The sequence below is a fragment of the Nerophis ophidion genome, linkage group LG04 (genome assembly GCF_033978795.1).
Source record: "Nerophis ophidion isolate RoL-2023_Sa linkage group LG04, RoL_Noph_v1.0, whole genome shotgun sequence".
NCBI classification, from domain to species: domain Eukaryota; kingdom Metazoa; phylum Chordata; class Actinopteri; order Syngnathiformes; family Syngnathidae; genus Nerophis; species Nerophis ophidion.
Window position 1 is genome coordinate 9,833,851 of NC_084614.1, and position 19,157 is coordinate 9,853,007.

Consider the following 19,157-nt stretch of genomic DNA (forward strand, 5'->3'; position numbering starts at 1 on the left):
AGCAAGCGTCACAAAGACAGAGACTTTGTATGCTAACAATGTTAGCATTTTAGCATGTGATAAATTGTGAAATTTGTTCCCATTTTGGAAAAGAAACGTGTTTGGTAACACATTTTTGGATGACTGCTTCGTTACCGTACCAAGTGATGCTGACATGCGTCATAAAGACAGAGACTTTGTATGCTAACAATGTTAGCATTTTAGCATGTGATCAAGAGTGGAGTTTGTTCCCATTTTGGAAAAGAAACGTGTTTGGTAACACATTTTTGGATGAATGCTTCGTTACCGTACCAAGTGATGCTAACATGCGTCATAAAGACAGAGACTTTGTATGCTAACAATGTTAGCATGTGATCAAGAGTGAAGTTTGTTCCCATTTTGGAAAAGAAACAAGGTGTTTGGTAGAAAATTTGGGGATTCATGTTCTGTTGCAGTACCAAGTGATGCTAGCAAGCGTCACAAAGACAGAGACTTTGTATGCTAACAATGTTAGCATTTTAGCATGTGATCAAGAGTGGAGTTTGTTCCCATTTTGGAAAAGAAACGTGTTTGGTAACACATTTTTGGATGAATGCTTCGTTACCGTACCAAGTGATGCTAACATGCGTCATAAAGACAGAGACTTTGCATGCAAATAATGTTAGCATTTTAGCATGTGATCAAGAGTGGAGTTTGTTCCCATTTTGGAAAAGAAACAAGGTGTTTGGTAGAAAATTTGGGGATTCATGTTCTGTTGCAGTACCAAGTGATGCTAGCAAGCGTCATAAAGACAGAGACTTTGTATGCTAACAATGTTAGCATTTTAGCATGTGATAAATTGTGAAATTTGTTCCCATTTTGGAAAAGAAACGTGTTTGGTAACACATTTTTGGATGAATGCTTCGTTACCGTACCAAGTGATGCTAACATGCGTCACAAAGACAGAGACTTTGTATGCTAACAATGTTAGCATTTTAGCATGTGATAAATTGTGAAATTTGTTCCCATTTTGGAAAAGAAACGTGTTTGGTAACACATTTTTGGATGAATGCTTCGTTACCGTACCAAGTGATGCTAACATGCGTCACAAAGACAGAGACTTTGTATGCTAACAATGTTAGCATTTTAGCATGTGATAAATTGTGAAATTTGTTCCCATTTTGGAAAAGAAACGTGTTTGGTAACACATTTTTGGATGAATGCTTCGTTACCGTACCAAGTGATGCTAACATGCGTCATAAAGACAGAGACTTTGCATGCAAATAATGTTAGCATTTTAGCATGTGATCAAGAGTGGAGTTTGTTCCCATTTTGGAAAAGAAACAAGGTGTTTGGTAGAAAATTTGGGGATTCATGTTCTGTTGCAGTACCAAGTGATGCTAGCAAGCGTCATAAAGACAGAGACTTTGTATGCTAACAATGTTAGCATTTTAGCATGTGATAAATTGTGAAATTTGTTCCCATTTTGGAAAAGAAACGTGTTTGGTAACACATTTTTGGATGAATGCTTCGTTACCGTACCAAGTGATGCTAACATGCGTCACAAAGACAGAGACTTTGTATGCTAACAATGTTAGCATTTTAGCATGTGATAAATTGTGAAATTTGTTCCCATTTTGGAAAAGAAACGTGTTTGGTAACACATTTTTGGATGAATGCTTCGTTACCGTACCAAGTGATGCTAACATGCGTCATAAAGACAGAGACTTTGCATGCAAATAATGTTAGCATTTTAGCATGTGATCAAGAGTGGAGTTTGTTCCCATTTTGGAAAAGAAACAAGGTGTTTGGTAGAAAATTTGGGGATTCATGTTCTGTTGCAGTACCAAGTGATGCTAGCAAGCGTCATAAAGACAGAGACTTTGTATGCTAACAATGTTAGCATTTTAGCATGTGATAAATTGTGAAATTTGTTCCCATTTTGGAAAAGAAACGTGTTTGGTAACACATTTTTGGATGAATGCTTCGTTACCGTACCAAGTGATGCTAACATGCGTCACAAAGACAGAGACTTTGTATGCTAACAATGTTAGCATTTTAGCATGTGATAAATTGTGAAATTTGTTCCCATTTTGGAAAAGAAACGTGTTTGGTAACACATTTTTGGATGAATGCTTCGTTACCGTACCAAGTGATGCTAACATGCGTCACAAAGACAGAGACTTTGTATGCTAACAATGTTAGCATTTTAGCATGTGATAAATTGTGAAATTTGTTCCCATTTTGGAAAAGAAACGTGTTTGGTAACACATTTTTGGATGAATGCTTCGTTACCGTACCAAGTGATGCTAACATGCGTCACAAAGACAGAGACTTTGTATGCTAACAATGTTAGCATTTTAGCATGTGATAAATTGTGAAATTTGTTCCCATTTTGGAAAAGAAACGTGTTTGGTAACACATTTTTGGATGAATGCTTCGTTACCGTACCAAGTGATGCTAACATGCGTCATAAAGACAGAGACTTTGCATGCAAATAATGTTAGCATTTTAGCATGTGATCAAGAGTGGAGTTTGTTCCCATTTTGGAAAAGAAACAAGGTGTTTGGTAGAAAATTTGGGGATTCATGTTCTGTTGCAGTACCAAGTGATGCTAGCAAGCGTCATAAAGACAGAGACTTTGTATGCTAACAATGTTAGCATTTTAGCATGTGATAAATTGTGAAATTTGTTCCCATTTTGGAAAAGAAACGTGTTTGGTAACACATTTTTGGATGAATGCTTCGTTACCGTACCAAGTGATGCTAACATGCGTCACAAAGACAGAGACTTTGTATGCTAACAATGTTAGCATTTTAGCATGTGATAAATTGTGAAATTTGTTCCCATTTTGGAAAAGAAACGTGTTTGGTAACACATTTTTGGATGAATGCTTCGTTACCGTACCAAGTGATGCTAACATGCGTCACAAAGACAGAGACTTTGTATGCTAACAATGTTAGCATTTTAGCATGTGATAAATTGTGAAATTTGTTACCATTTTGGAAAAGAAACGTGTTTGGTAACACATTTTTGGATGAATGCTTCGTTACCGTACCAAGTGATGCTAACATGCGTCATAAAGACAGAGACTTTGTATGGTAACAATGTTAGCATTTTAGCATGTGATCAAGAGTGGAGTTTGTTCCCATTTTGGAAAAGAAACAAGGGGTTTGGTAGAAAATTTGGGGATTCATGTTCTGTTACAGTGCCAAGTGATGCTAACATGCGTCATAAAGACAGAGACTTTGTATGCTAACAATGTTAGCATTTTAGCATGTGATAAATTGTGAAATTTGTTCCCATTTTGGAAAAGAAACGTGTTTGGTAACACATTTTTGGATGAATGCTTCGTTACCGTACCAAGTGATGCTAACATGAGTCATAAAGACAGAGACTTTGCATGCTAACAATGTTAGCATTTTAGCATGTGATCAAGAGTGGAGTTTGTTCCCATTTTGGAAAAGAAACAAGGTGTTTGGTAGAAAATTTGGGGATTCATGTTCTGTTGCAGTACCAAGTGATGCTAGCAAGCGTCACAAAGACAGAGACTTTGTATGCTAACAATGTTAGCATTTTAGCATGTGATCAAGAGTGGAGTTTGTTCCCATTTTGGAAAAGAAACGTGTTTGGTAACACATTTTTGGATGAATGCTTCGTTACCGTACCAAGTGATGCTAACATGCGTCATAAAGACAGAGACTTTGCATGCAAACAATGTTAGCATTTTAGCATGTGATCAAGAGTGGAGTTTGTTCCCATTTTGGAAAAGAAACAAGGTGTTTGGTAGAAAATTTGGGGATTCATGTTCTGTTGCAGTACCAAGTGATGCTAACAAGCGTCACAAAGACAGACTAACTTGTATCGCAGAAACAATGTTAGCATCGCAATCCGGGTGCAGAGTTCACTCCCATTTTGCGCATCTTTGGCGAAGCATCTTTGCCAGCAGGCCAGCGTTCCAAAGCCGGGGGCTCAGGACAGGAAGCTCACATCCTAACCCAAAACTAATCAGCAGAAGAAGGCAGATGGCAGGAGGGCCCGAGGCGGACATTTTGTCTGCTGGTGCTCCCGATGCAATTGTGGGCGTGTCTTGTATGACGGCGGGCACTCACCTCCAGGCTGTACTCTTCCACGGTCCTCTTCAGCGGGTCCACAATCTGCCAGCAAATGAGGATGCACAAGTCGATGAGCAGCATGCCGCCGACGATGATCAGCAGCTTCTGGTCCTTGATGATCTGCAGGAAGTGGAGGAGACGCGTTTAGTGGTATGTCACAACATTAGCGGCCGCCATTAACAACGGCCGCACGGGGGGACCCTGTAACGGCGCCGAGTAATAATGCTCCTCTTTTGTGGCGTGAACTTTAGAGGGATGAAAGCCGCGGCTTGTTTGTGATCTTTATTCATAACGGCGTTTGACGGGGTGGAACGGCGTTTCAAAGGAAAGGTCGGGTTGCTGCAACCTGCAGAGTGCAAGCATGACTTTATAGGACATGCTAGCATACATGCCGTCACTTGCTACTTTTTTCCTAAGCAATGAACCCCGCAGCATATACAAACCCCGTTTCCATATGAGTTGGGAAATTGTGTTAGATGTAAATATAAAAGGAATAAAAAGATTTGCTAATCCTTTTCAACCCATATTCAATTAAAGTCACTACAAAGACAAGATATTTGATGTTCAAACTCATAAGCTTTATTTTTTTGTGCAAATAATAATCAACTTAGAATTTCATGGCTGCAAGACGTGCCAAAGTAGTTGGGAAAGGGCATGTTCACCACTGTGTTACATCACCTTTTCTTTTAACAACACTCAATAAACGTTTGGGAACTGAGGAAACTAATTGTTGAAGCTTTGAAAGTGGAATTCTTTCCCATTCTTGTTTTATGTAGAGCTTCAGTCCTTCAACAGTCCGGGGTCTGCGCTGTCCTGTTCTGTCTCCCTGTAATGTTTGTCTGATCTTGAATGGGATTGTGCTGAAAATTGTAATTTTCCTGAAGGAACTCTCCTGACGGAATAAATAAAGTACTATCTAATCTAATCTGTCGTATTTTACGCTTCATAATGCGCCACACATTTTCCATGAGAGACAGGTCTGGAATGCAGGGGGGCCAGGAAAGTACCCGCACTCTTTTAATTTGAAGCCACGCTGTTGTAACACGTGGCTTGGCATTGTTTTGCTGAAATAAGCAGGGGCGTCCATGATAACGTTGCTTGGATGACAACATATGTTGCTCCAATTGACTGTACAACTCCTCTCTGGGACGGGGGGCGAGGGGTGGGGGGTATTAGGATGACAGGGGATGCAAAACATTAACAGTGCAATACGTTTTCATAACATGGTCACTACTGCCTACTTTGTCTTGTTATATTCTTATTTTACTGTTATATTGTTATTCCCATTGTTTTTATTGTTTTTGTAATATTTGTCTATTTTGTTTCCTTTTAAACCCCCATTATTTACTTTTTTTCTTTAAATTGATCTCAACTCTGTACACTGCTGCTGGAATTTTAATTTTCCTGAAGGAACTCTCCTGAAGGAATCAATAAAGTACTATCTATCTATCTGTCTATCTATCTATCCAAAACCTGTATGGACCTTTCAGCATTAATGGTGCCTTCACAGATGTGTAAGTTACCCATGCCTTGGGCACTATTACACCCCCATACCATCACAGATGCTGGCTTTTGAACTTTGCGCCTGTAACAATTGGGATGGTTATTTTCCTCTTTGTTCCAGAGGACAACACGTCCACAGTTTCCAAATATAATTTGAAATGTGGACTAATCAGACCACGGAACACTTTTCCACTTTGCATCAGTCCATCTTAGATGAGCTCGGGCCCAGCCAAGCCGGCGGCGTTCCTGGGTGTTGTTGATAAACGGCTTTCGCATTGCATAGTAGAGTTTTAACTTGCACTTACAGATGTAGCGACCAACTGTAGTTACTGACAATGGTTTTCTGAAGTGTTCCTGAGCCCGTGTGGTGATATCCTTTACACACCGATGTCCGTTTTTGACGCAGTACCGCCTGAGGGATCGAAGGTCCGTAATACCATCGCTCACGTGCAGTGATTTCTCCAGATTCTCTGAACCTTTTGATGGTTTTACGGACCGTAGATGGTAAAATCCCTAAATTCTTTGCAATAGCTCGTTGAGAAATGTTGTTCTAAAACAGTTCGACAATTTGCTTACAAATTGGTGACCCTCACCCCATCCTTGTTTGTGAATGACTTAGCATTTCATGGAAGCTGCTTTTATACCCAATCATGGCACCCACCTGTTCCCAATTATTATGTTCCAAATAAGTGTTTGATGAGCATTCCTCAACTTTATCAGTATTTATTGCCACCTTTCCCAACTTATTTGTCCCGTGTTGCTGGCATCAAATTCTAAATGTAATGATTATTTGCACAAAAAAAAAAAAAACATTTTATGAGTTTGAACATCAAATATGTTGTCTTTGTAGCATATTCAACTGAATATGGCTTGAAAAGGATTTGCAAATCATTGTATTCTGTTTATATTTACATCGAACACAATTTCCCAACTCATATGGAAACGGGGTTTGTAAAATGGTGCGGCTAATTTATGGATTTTTCATAATGGAAATGGAAAAAAATGACATGAATGACAACATCGCGACTTCTAGAAAGCGATCATGACAGTGATGTCTTGAAGGCAGCTTTGATCTGGGTTAGTTAGTCCTGGAACATCCCTGGCCTCCATCTTGTATGGGCCTCCCTGCCTCCAAGCCTCCTCCATATGCACCTCTTTGTCCTGCTCAGCGGCCTTGGCCTTCTTCCTCCTTCTGCCACTTCCCCCTCAATCCTTCCAGCGCTTTCATCCGTCCCTCTCATCCGCCCACGCTCGCTCCTTCATGGGGGGAAGGAGGAAGCTTCCAGAAATACCACGACTACGGTCTGCATCTTTTTTTACATCACTTGGCCAATCAAAGAGATCATATCTGCTGTTTTCTAATCAGTTCAAGTGCTTCACTGAAGATACTTCAAGTACTACTTGGACGCTGAGTCTATTCTTAACTCCTCAATTCATCAAACGTAGTACAAACCTCAAAATGTACACGTTCTGTAATCAATCAATCAATCAATCAATGTTTACTTATATAGCCCTAAATCACTAGTGTGTCAAAGGGCTGCACAAACCACTACGACATCCTCGGTAGGCCCACATAAGGGCAAGGAAAACTCACACCCAGTGGGACATCGGTGACAATGATGACTATGAGAACCTTGGAGAGGAGGAAAGCAATGGATGTCGAGCGGGTCTAACATGATACTGTGAAAGTTCAATCCACAATGGATCCAACACAGTCGCGAGAGTCCAGTCCAAAGCGGATCCAACACAGCAGCGAGAGTCCCGTTCACAGCGGAGCCAGCCGGAAACCATCCCAAGCGGAGGCGGATCAGCAGCGCAGAGATGTCCCCAGCCGATACACAGGCAAGCAGTACATGGCCACCGGATCGGACCGGACTCCCTCCACAAAGGAGAGTGGGACATAGAAGAAAAAGAAAAGAAACGGCAGATCAACTGGTCTAAAAAGGGAGTCTATTTAAAGGCTATTTAAATGGTAAATAAAATAAGAATACAATGATTTGCAAATCCTTTTCAACTTATATTCAATTGAATAGACCGCAAAGACAAGATACTTAACATTCCCACTGAGGAACTTTATGTTTTGCAAATATTAGCTCATTTGGAATGTGATGCCTGCAACACGTTTCAAAAAAGCTGGCACAAGTGGCAAAAAAGACTGAGGAAGTTGAGGAATGCTCTCATCACACACTTACTGGGAACATCCCACAGGTGAACAGGCTAATTTGGGAACATGTATTTGGTATAAAAGCAGCTTCCATGAAAAGCTCAGTCATTCACAAACGAGGAACGGGGCGAGGGTCACCACTTTGTCAACAAATGCCTGGGCCAACTGTTTAAGAACATTTCTCAACCAGCTATTGCAAGGAATTTAGAGATTTCCCCATCCACGCTCCGTAACATCATCAAAAGGTTAAGAGAATCTGGAGAAGTCACTGCACGTATTCCACGATTTAACAGACATTGGATCCCTCAGGCACCTAAAAGCGACATCAATGTGTAAAGGATATCACCACATGGGCCCAGGACCACTTCAGAAAACCACTGTCAGTAACTACAGTTGGTCGCTACGTCTGTAAGTGCAAGTTAAAACTCGACTATGCAAAGCCAAAGCCATTTATCAACAACACCCAGAAACGCCGCCGGCTACAATGGGCCCGAGATCATCTAAGATGGACTGATGCAAAGTGGAAAAGTGTTCTGTGGTCTGACGAGTCCACATTTCAAAATGTTTTTGGAAACTGTGGACGTTGTGTCCTCCGGACAAAGAGGAAAATAACTAGGCGCAAAGTGTAAAAGCCAGCATCTGTGATGGTATGGGGGTGTATTAGTGGCCAAAGCATGGGTAACTTACACATCTGTGAAGGCACCATTAGTGAAGTGAAGTGAATTATATTTATATAGAGCTTTTCTCTAGTGACTCAAAGCGCTTTACATAGTGAAACCCAATATCTAAGTTACATTTAAACCACTGTGGGTGGCACTGGGAGCAGGTGGGTAAAGTGCCTTGCCCAAGGACACAACGGCAGTGACTAGAATGGCGGAAGCGGGAATCGAACCTGCAACCCTCAAGTTGCTGGCACGGCCACTCTACCAACCGAGCTATGCCGCTGAAAAGTACATACAGGTTTTGGAGCAACATATGTTGTCATCCAAGCAACGTTATCTTGGACGCCCCTGCTTATTTCAGCAAGACAATGACAAGCCACGTGTTACAACAGCGTGGCTTCGTAGTAAAAGAGTGCGGGTACTTTCTTGGCCTGCCTGTAGTCCAGACTTGTCTCCCATTACTGCAATATGAAGGCTAAAATATGAGGCAGGAGACTGTTGAACAACTTAAGCTGTACATCAAGCAATAATGGGAAATAATTTGACTTCAAAAATGTGTCTCCTCTGTTCCCAAACCTTTACTCAATGTGTAGTTAAAAGGAGAGGCCATGTAACACACTGGTAAAAATGCCCCTGATACAAGTTTTTTGCAACATGTTGATGCCATTAAATTCTAAGTTCATGATTATTTACAAAAAAAACCATGAAATATCTTGTCTTTGCAGTCTATTCAATTGAATATAAGTTGAAAAGGATTTGTTGTATTCAGTTTTTATTTACACAACGTGACAACTTCACCGCTTTTTGGTTGTGTACTTTGTGGAATGTTCCATGTGTTCAGAAACCTGCTAAGTGGACTTTACGAGCGCGTTTTCAATCGATAGGTAAATGACACCTCAGTGAATGTGTGACACCTCAGTGAGTGTGTGGCACACTCGCTGACTGCATTGACACTGCACTGATGCTGTGGTGCGGTTTCGTAGCGGCACCATTACAAAAAGGAATTATATTGGAGCTAAAAATAGAATACAGTTACATTTGAACGATACGCTACCAATTTTCGGTACATATCAATTGTTTTTTACTTTTTTTATTGCGATATTTAAAAAAATAGCTGATTATAATCGTTGCTGTCCAGTTTTATTATTAAATTTCTGAGTCTGATTTGCAAGTGTGACATTTAATTGCAATTACAGTTGCAGGTCCAAGACACTATATGGCAGTAGTGTACAGTTTAAGGTGTTTTGGCGTCAGTTCAGTCTTGTTGTGCCATAGAAAGTGTTGATTCTCCAAGTATTGTACTTATTACGCACCAGCTGTTTTTTTGCATTTTGGGAGAAGGGAAACCTTATTTTACTTATGTTGGAGCTTTTTTTAATGTTGGCCATTACCTTGAGGTAGTTTGGCAACCCAGGTGTAGTACCATGGACTGGATTTTAGGTGACGCGGTGCAAGGTAGGACCGGTGGGATTCGGTTGGTGCCAAAAAAATCCTTAATCGCGGCCAATTGGTTCCATTATGGAATATTTTTACAGTCAGGGAATAAACAAACATTTAGGACCCTCTAAAGTCGTTTACCATGAAACCCCAACCCCCTTGACACTGGTCTCACACTATATGGAGAAATCAGAGCCACTTTGTCACAATCTGGGTAATTCGTCAAAGTTATTCTTCCAAGTTCCATGTGCTAATACCACGGGCGTAAGTTGTCTTGCAAAAACTTGGTCAACTTGACTGTAAAGAGGCGGAGCCGGCGAACGAGCAGCGGGGCAGGACACGCTGGAGCCCTGCCCAAGATGGCGGCAAGGAGGCGGAGAATGCGGCTAAGGGTGCCGGGAGCGACGCTACGAAAGAGAACAGGTGCGTGGCTCGCACACCGGGAAACAATTAACATTTCTCCTTACGCTGCATAAAAGGGGAGAAGGAGGAGGGATCGGGGTTGAAGGAGTTGGAGAGGCAGAAGCGGATGCTGAGCGCAAGAGAGAGAGAGCAAGACGGAGACGAAGACGCAGCCGACTATGAGCGAGACGGAGGAGCGAGCAGTGGGAGAGACTACGGCGCAAAAGACTTCCTATTATTGAAAAATAAACGAAAGTCAAACCTGCTCAATCATGTCCTTCCTGAGTGGTCCATGGAACCCGAGCGACAGGGAAAGTCGTTCACATTGACATTCACAAGCTACGACCATTATCTGTGTTGGTAGCATTGTGCGTCCTGTCTCGTCATTCCACATCGCTCACGCCAAAGACAACGATGCGTACATGTGTTACTGATGATGACGTACATTGAAAATGTCTTCTGCCAAAAGTGGGTCAACTTGATTGTTGCCGTGTTGTTAGCATTGTTCACCATTCGCCCAACATGGTAGTAGAAAACAAGACAAACGCCAGCGCAGTAAAATGAAACATTGAAACAAACAAATGTGAAATACCTTCTTCTTCATCTTGACATTTTTAAAGATGGCGTGCACCCTCCAGGTCTTGGCGAACATGGCGCCGAAGGCCGTGGTGTAGCCGACGATGAGGATCCACGTCCGCACCTATCAGGGACGACAGGCGCGTGAATGAAGCGCACCCAAAAAAAGAATAGAGCGCAGTGACAAGTGTCAACTTCTTCTTTGAGAGGAATCCAGAATAGTTCTCCTTCAAAGTGCCATCACGCTGTGCGGGTGTGTTGCAGCCGGCCACACTCCCGTCACGTTTACCTCAGATCTCTTTTCAGAGTTTGCTAAAATAGCCTTGCAGAGCCAAATATAACCACGCTGTGTCTTTAAAACGTACACCTTCCTACGGACTCCATCATGGAGGCGGCACGTCCTCTGTAATAAATCCTCAGTCGGCACCTGAGGGCGGACGGGCGCCTAATGCTTGCTAAAGATGCCAAAGTCAGCCCGTTTATCAAACCCTCATCCAGCTATCCACAATGTCTCATCACGGAACTTTGTGTGATCCATTAAGATAGCAGCCTTGTAGCGCCAGGAACCTTATTTTGGTAACTCATCGTCAGGCGCTAAAGCAGCAACAATATCAGTAATAACTACAGCATAATGTAGTAATAGACACTTTCATAACTATATGTAATATGTACAATATACACACTGAAACTATATATATATAATGTAGTAATAAACACCTTCATAACTATATGTAATATGTACAATATACACACTGCAACTCTACTTATATAATGTAGTAATAGACACCTTCATAACTATATGTAATATGTACAATATACACACTGAAATTATATATATAATGTAGTAATATACACCTTCATAACTATATGTAATATGTACAATATACACACTGAAACAATATATATATAATGTAGTAATAGACACCTTCATAACTATATGTAATATGTACAATATACACACTGAAACTATATATATATATATATATATATATATATATATATATATAATGTAGTAACACACACTTTCATAACTATATGTAATATGTACAATATACACACTGAAACTATATATATATAATGTAGTAATAGACACCTTCATAGCTATATGTAATATGTACAATATACACACTGAAACTATATATATATATATATATATAATGTAGTAATAGACACCTTCATAACTATATGTAATATGTACAATATACACACTGAAACTATGTATACATGTATATAATGTAGTAATAGACACCTTCAAACTATATGTAATATGTACAATATACACACTGAAACTATACATATATAATGTAGTAATAGACACCTTCATAACTATATGTAATATGTACAATATACACACTGAAACTATGTATACATGTATATAATGTAGTAATAGACACCTTCAAACTATATGTAATATGTACAATATACACACTGAAACTATACATATATAATGTAGTAATAGACACCTTCATAACTATATGTAATATGTACAATATACACACTGAAACTATATATATATATATATATATATAATGTAGTAACACACACCTTCATAACTATATGTAATATGTACAATATACACACTGCAAATTATATATATATATATATATATATATATATATATATATATATATATATATATAATGTAGTAATAGACACCTTCATAACTATATGTATTATGTACAATATACACACTGCAACTATATATATATATATATAAATATATATATATATATATATATATATAATGTAGTAATAGACACCTTCATAACTGTATGTAATATGTACAATATACACAGTGCAAATATATATATATATATATATATTAAATGTAGTAATATATATATATATATATATATTTGTATATATATATATATATATATAATGTAGTAATAGACACCTTCATAACTATATGTAATATGTACAATATGACAATGTGACGATTGCTGACATTTTCTTCATCTCTTCCGCGAATGAGATAAATAATATTATTTGATATGTTAATGTGTTAATAATTTCACACATAAATCGCTCTGGATTATATGTCGCACTATGAAACTATGAAAAAAACTGCGACTTATAGTCCGAAAAATACAGTACTTATTTTAAGCTATCTTGGTGTTCATTGAGGTTAGCTAATTTGACTTGTTTTGGAAAGTCTTGACAAGCCACATTTTCTTGTTCTATTGGCAGATCATTTTGCTTACCGTATTTCCTTGAATTGCCGCCACGTATATAGTATGCACCTGCCAAAAATTACTGCTGGGTCAAACTCGTTTCGCAAAACAATTAGTGCATGCTTAGCATTACCGCCGGCTCAGGATTAACGCCGGGTTAAACTCGTTTCGCAAAATATTATTTTTATTACCGCGTGTCTAGAATTTCCGCTGGGTCTAACTCGTCATGTCACGAGTGGCACTTCACCTGTCATCATTTTCAAAATGGAGGAGGCTGTTTTTAATCATTTGAAATCACATAAAGGGAAGAAGATTAAGAGCTATTCAGTAGGATTTAAGGTCCAAGCTATTGGATATGCTAAAAAGAACAGTAAGCAGCTATGTTTTATTAATATACCGTAGCTGCGTGTGTCAAATATGAGTCATTAAATGACTCCCGCCTCCTGGTGGTAGAGGGCGCTAGTGATCCTTCTTGCGACTACTCGGTTGCAGAAGAAGTGACAACAAGCAGCAAGATGGTTTCTTTTTTCCTCTCGCTTGCACTTTTAACATGGAGGATTACATATCTAAAATAAACCCGTTTTCTAAACTGGACTTTCAATCGAAGCAGGAGGTAATAGCGCATGCTTAGCATTACCGCTATTATCTTCTGTGTGCGTTCTCATGTGTCCTGTCAAATGATCCTTCAAAGAAAAATTTCGACCGCAAACTGAACAATTAAACGGTTTCTCTCCAGTGTGTGTTCTCATGTGCACTGTCAAATGTGTCATACGAGACGTACCTTTACCACAAATTGAACAAATGCATTGTTTCTCCCCTGTGTGTGTTCTCATGTGTGAATTCAAGTTGGCCTTTTGGGGAAAAGATTTACCCCAAACTGAACACTTAAGATCTCCATAGAGACAGAGAGACTTTTAAAACTGAAGAAAGATAAGGAAGACTTCTATAAACATGTTATCAATGCTTTTGATCAGAAGGAGCTGCACATGGACTTCATTTATAAATAAAGGTAAGACCATAATAACGTTTTCTTTTAATAAAATGTGCTTTTCATGATGGTATCCTTACATCACACTCAAATTTTTAAGCGCAGGCCTAAATTTACGGCATGCCTTTGGTAAGTGCCGGAGTGAGAAGAGGTTTTAAATCAATTAGCGCCCCTGCGGCAATTCAAGGAAATACGGTAGTTCAAATAAAATACCCCTCATTTTTGTAAATTGTTCTTGTTTTTGAACTCTTGACTCTTTGCAGTGTGATTGTGAATGATAGGCAAAGTTCCCCGTGAGAAAAGAGGTGACATGGAACTGACCGTGCAGAGAGTCTCGAACTCTTTGTCCGACACGAAGCCTCCGTCCAGGCCGAAGAGGAAGATGGAGGCGTAGGAGAGCAGGCCTCCTAAGATGATGAGGTTGTTCATGTAGGGACTGGACATCTTGATCAGTCTGCCAGGACGAGACCACAGCGTCAGTCCACCGTGGTGCCGTGGACCACTTTGCGGTACGTACCGGTGGTTGCGGTTCTTGATGTTGAAGAAGAGGAAGGCCCCGGCCATGAGCATGCCCAGGATGGTGATGGTGGACAGGATGCTGTAGAGCGGAACGTTGATGTGCCGCCGCTCCTTACGCACGATTGTGCGATCTTTGGGCGGCTCCATGCCTGAGGAGAGGAGAAGGAGTGACATGAAAGTGGGTCAGCCAGCGACGCCCATTTCCTGTTTCCTCCCGGCCGTGGAGTTATTGTGGTCAGACGCTGCACTTTCTTATCTCACACTTTAATTCCTCTCCTCCTTCGCTGATCGATGGCAGCCTTACACATCTCTATTTACCCTGGATATGCATCCCAGCAGCTGGGGAATGTGGGGAAAACATAGAAATATGTGGATACTCATCAAATACTAAATACAGTGGGGCAAAAAAGTATTTAGTCAGCCAGCGATTGTGCAAGTTCTCCCGCTTAAAATGACGGCAGAGGTCTGTAATGTTCATCATAGGTACACTTCAACTGTGAGAGACAGAATGGGGAAAAAAAATCCAGGAATTTTAAAGAATTTATTTGTAAATTATGGTGGAAAATAAGTATTTGGTCAAACATTCAAAGCTCTCTTTGAAAATAAATAAATATAAATGTGAAGTGAGGTGAATTATATTTATATAGCGCTTTTCTCTAGTGACTCAAAGCGCTTTCCATAGTGAAACCCAATATCTAAGTTACATTTAAACCAGTGTGGGTGGCACTGGGAGCAGGTGGGTAAAGTGTCTTGCTCAAGGACACAACGGGAGTGACAAGGATGGCGGAAGTGGGAATCGAACCTGCAACCCCAAAGTTGCTGGCACGGCCACTCTACCAACCGAGCTATACCGGTTGGTATATATATGAATGAGGTCGTCAATTGCAAAGTACGTGTGGGGACCCCTGTATTAAACAATATTCTCCAGTCACAACATTACACTTTCTATTGTGTTTTTTTTTGTCCTTCTAACGTTTTAACTCATTTCCAGAACATTCCCTGGGCCTCTTGTTTGTCCACCAGTTAGTTAGTAGGCCCGTTACGCCCCCAAAAAACAATGTTTTTCTAATAAAATGTTCTTTTCCCGCCCACTTGCCACACTTTTAGAGGTGGGTAGAGTAGCCAGAAATTGTACTCAAGTAAGAGTACTGTTACTTTAGACATGTATTACTCAAGTAAAAGTAAGGAGTAGTCACCCAAATATTTGAGTAAAAGTAAAAAGTATGTTGAGAAAAAAACTACTTAAGTACTGAGTAACTGATGAGTAACCTGTTGGTTTAATGATGACGGCAACAAGTAATGCACAAAAACATAAAAATAGTAATGAACAAATTTAGAGCCAGGAATATCTCTTAAGCAACTAAAACAATAATATATATTTAATAATACATATTTGGTTTTACACTGTATTGAAAATGAATTATACCTTTGCAACCTCATTATACTATTGGCTAAGTTTATTATTCGTAACTGTAAGTTTCTCAATACCCGACCTGTTTTTTGTGCCTTTAAAAAAGATTTAGAACTTTACATTAAAACACTATCTCTAACAACCAAAAAGCTGTGAAAACGATGATGCTGTGTTCCAAATATAAGTTATTCACTGAGAGTGAGTGAGCCTATGGTTTTGCACTTTGTTTATTTTATATATATATATTTTTTTGCATTATATTTTAGTTACTTTGAATTTACAACCCCCTGGCGCTGTTTTGTACGGTATTCATACTGTCTTGTACTGTTTTTGTACTTACTTTGATTATTATTTTCAACTGTTTGTAAATGTTGAAATTTATAAATAAAGGTTTCAAAAAAAAAAAGTGTGCAGTTAATCATGTGACCGCCTGGCTCTGTTTGATTGGTGAAACGGAGTCAAACGTCACCAGTGACTGCATTTGATTGGTGAAACGGAGTCAAACAACACCAGTGACTGCATTTGATTGGTGAAACGGAGTCAAACGACACCAGTGACTGCATTTGATTGGTGAAACGGAGTCAAACGTCACCAGTGACTGCATTTGATTGGTGAAACGGAGTCGAACGACACCAGTGACTGCATTTGATTGGTGAAACGGAGTCAAACATCACCAGTGACTGCATTTGATTGGTGAAACGGAGTCAAACGTCACCAGTGACTGCATTTGATTGGTGAAATGGAGTCAAACGACACCAGTGACTGCATTTGATTGGTGAAACGGAGTCAAACGACACCAGTGACTGCATTTGATTGGTGAAACGGAGTCAAACGACACCAGTGACTGCATTTGATTGGTGAAACGGAGTCAAACGTCACCAGTGACTGCATTTGATTGGTGAAACGGAGTCGAACGACACCAGTGACTGCATTTGATTGGTGAAACGGAGTCAAACATCACCAGTGACTGCATTTGATTGGTGAAACGGAGTCAAAGGTCACTAGTGACTGCATTTGATTGGTGAAATGGAGTCAAACGACACCAGTGACTGCATTTGATTGGTGAAACGGAGTCAAACGACACCAGTGACTGCACTTATTGGTGAAACGGAGTCAAAACATCACCAGTGAATGCATTTGATTGGTGAAACGGAGTCAAACGTCACCAGTGACTGCATTTGATTGGTGAAACGGAGTCAAACATCACCAGTGACTGCATTTGATTGGTGAAACGGAGTCAAACATCACCAGTGACTGCATTTGATTGGTGAAACGTAGTCAAACGACACCAGTGACTGCATTTGATTGGTGAAACGGAGTCAAACATCACCAGTGACTGCATTTGATTGGTGAAACGGAGTCAAACGTCACCAGTGACTGCATTTGATTGGTGAAACGGAGTCAAACGACACCAGCGACTGCATTTGATTGGTGAAACGGAGTCAAACGTCACCAGTGACTGCATTTGATTGGTGAAACGGAGTCAAACGTCACCAGTGACTGCATTTGATTGGTGAAACAAAGTCAAACGTCACCAGTGACTGCATTTGATTGGTGAAACGGAGTCAAACGTCACCAGTGACCTCATTTGATTGGTGAAACGGAGTCAAACGTCACCAGTGACTGCATTTGATTGGTGAAACGGAGTCAAACGTCACCAGTGACTGCATTTGATTGGTGAAACGCAGGCATGTGATAGATCCTACTTTGAAGGTCTGTCTGACGAACCAAAACAAACGAAGCATGCATTAAAAGATCGCTAAAAATAAGTAGCGAGCTGAATATAGAGGGCTTCACGGTGGCAGAGGGGTTAGTGAGTCTGCCTCACAATACGAAGGTCCTGCAGTCCTGGGTTCAAATCCAGGCTCGGGATCTTTCTGTGTGGAGTTTGTATGTTCTCCCCGTGAATGCGTGGGTTCCCTCCGGGTACTCCGGCTTCCTCCCACTTCCAAAGACATGCACCTGGGGATAGGTTGACTGGCAACACTAAATTGACCCTAGTGTGTGAATGTGAGTGTGAATGTTGTCTGTCTATCTGTGTTGGCCCTGCGATGAGGTGGCGACTTGTCCAGGGTGTACCCCGCCTTCCGCCCGATTGTAGCTGAGATAGGCGCCAGCGCCCCCCGCCACCCCGAAAGGGAATAAGCGGTAGAAAATGGATGGATGGATGGAACGGAGTAAAAGTAGTGTTTCTTCTCTATAAATATACTCAAGTAAAAGTATGTTGCATCAAAACTACTCTTAGAAGTACAATTCATCCCAAAAGTTACTCAAGTAGATGTAACGGAGTAAATGTAGCGTGTTACTAGCCACCTCTGGTTAGTAAGCCCTTTACGCCCCAAAAAACAATGTTTGGTTAGTAAGCCCTTTACGCCCCAAAAAACAATGTTTGGTTAGTAAGCCCTTTACGCCCCAAAAAACAATGTTTGGTTAGTAAGCCCTTTACGCCCCAAAAAACAATGTTTTTGTAATAAAATGTTCTTCTCCCGCCTACCTGCCACACTCCCACACATCTTGGCTGAAGGTAAGCAACAGGTGTGCTTACCTTGGAAGCGTATGGAGTTGTTGATGAGGTCGAGCACGTCGGCGATGGCGTTGTATTCCCCCACCTTCACCTCCTGACCCTCTGTTGCCAACAAAGACAAACAATTATGCTGGATAGCCCACTTGGACTAAACAAAGAAGTTGTTCCCAATGGGATGCCGGGGGGTAGAGACAAAAACAAGAAGATATCCATAAGAGATAATAAAGCACTGGCATCATTTAAGGAACGTGCTGCAGTTTAATATGCTTTTCTTCTTTTATATGGTTTCAATTATCCCTTTATTTCACCTCAAGGAGAGCAGACGGGCAATAAAGAGGAGCAATGAAAAGGAGGACAAACAAGCAAACACCATGAATGCTAAAGGCAACGTTTTGGAGTGTTTTCCCGCCGGGAGAGCTTGTCAGACAAACAGCAGCACGGGAGGCAGGCTGCCATTCACTGCCACACTTCCTCCATCGCCTCCTTTCATCTTTGGACTTTAGCGCAGTGCAGACCATGCAGACATTGACTTGGAAACCATAAGTGCCTACACACATTAGGATCGAGGAGCCTTTTGGCCATGAGAGGGTTTTTTTTAATCGATTATTTGTCCCATTTATCTGTAGATTTTGATTTAATTTTGTATCTAGCTGAGTGGTGCAACACATTTTTGACCAAAATTACCCCAAAATACAATAATCTTGTATGTAAAAACTAGGGTTGT

At 40.4% G+C, this 19,157-nt stretch overlaps 1 protein-coding gene across 4 annotated transcripts in view; it reads right to left on the bottom strand.

Moving 5' to 3' along the window:
* gabbr2 (gamma-aminobutyric acid (GABA) B receptor, 2) overlaps positions 1-19,157 on the bottom strand; it is a 412,418-nt gene that overhangs the window by 144,087 nt on the left and 249,174 nt on the right. For all 4 annotated transcript variants that reach the window (XM_061896997.1, XM_061896996.1, XM_061896994.1 and 1 more), the window contains 5 exons: positions 18,455-18,535; positions 14,497-14,647; positions 14,301-14,433; positions 10,834-10,941; positions 4,071-4,193 (listed from right to left, as the gene is read on the bottom strand). In XM_061896997.1, the coding sequence (XP_061752981.1) occupies positions 4,071-4,193; positions 10,834-10,941; positions 14,301-14,433; positions 14,497-14,647; positions 18,455-18,535 (596 nt within the window). The remainder of the gene's footprint in view (positions 1-4,070; positions 4,194-10,833; positions 10,942-14,300; positions 14,434-14,496; positions 14,648-18,454; positions 18,536-19,157) is intronic.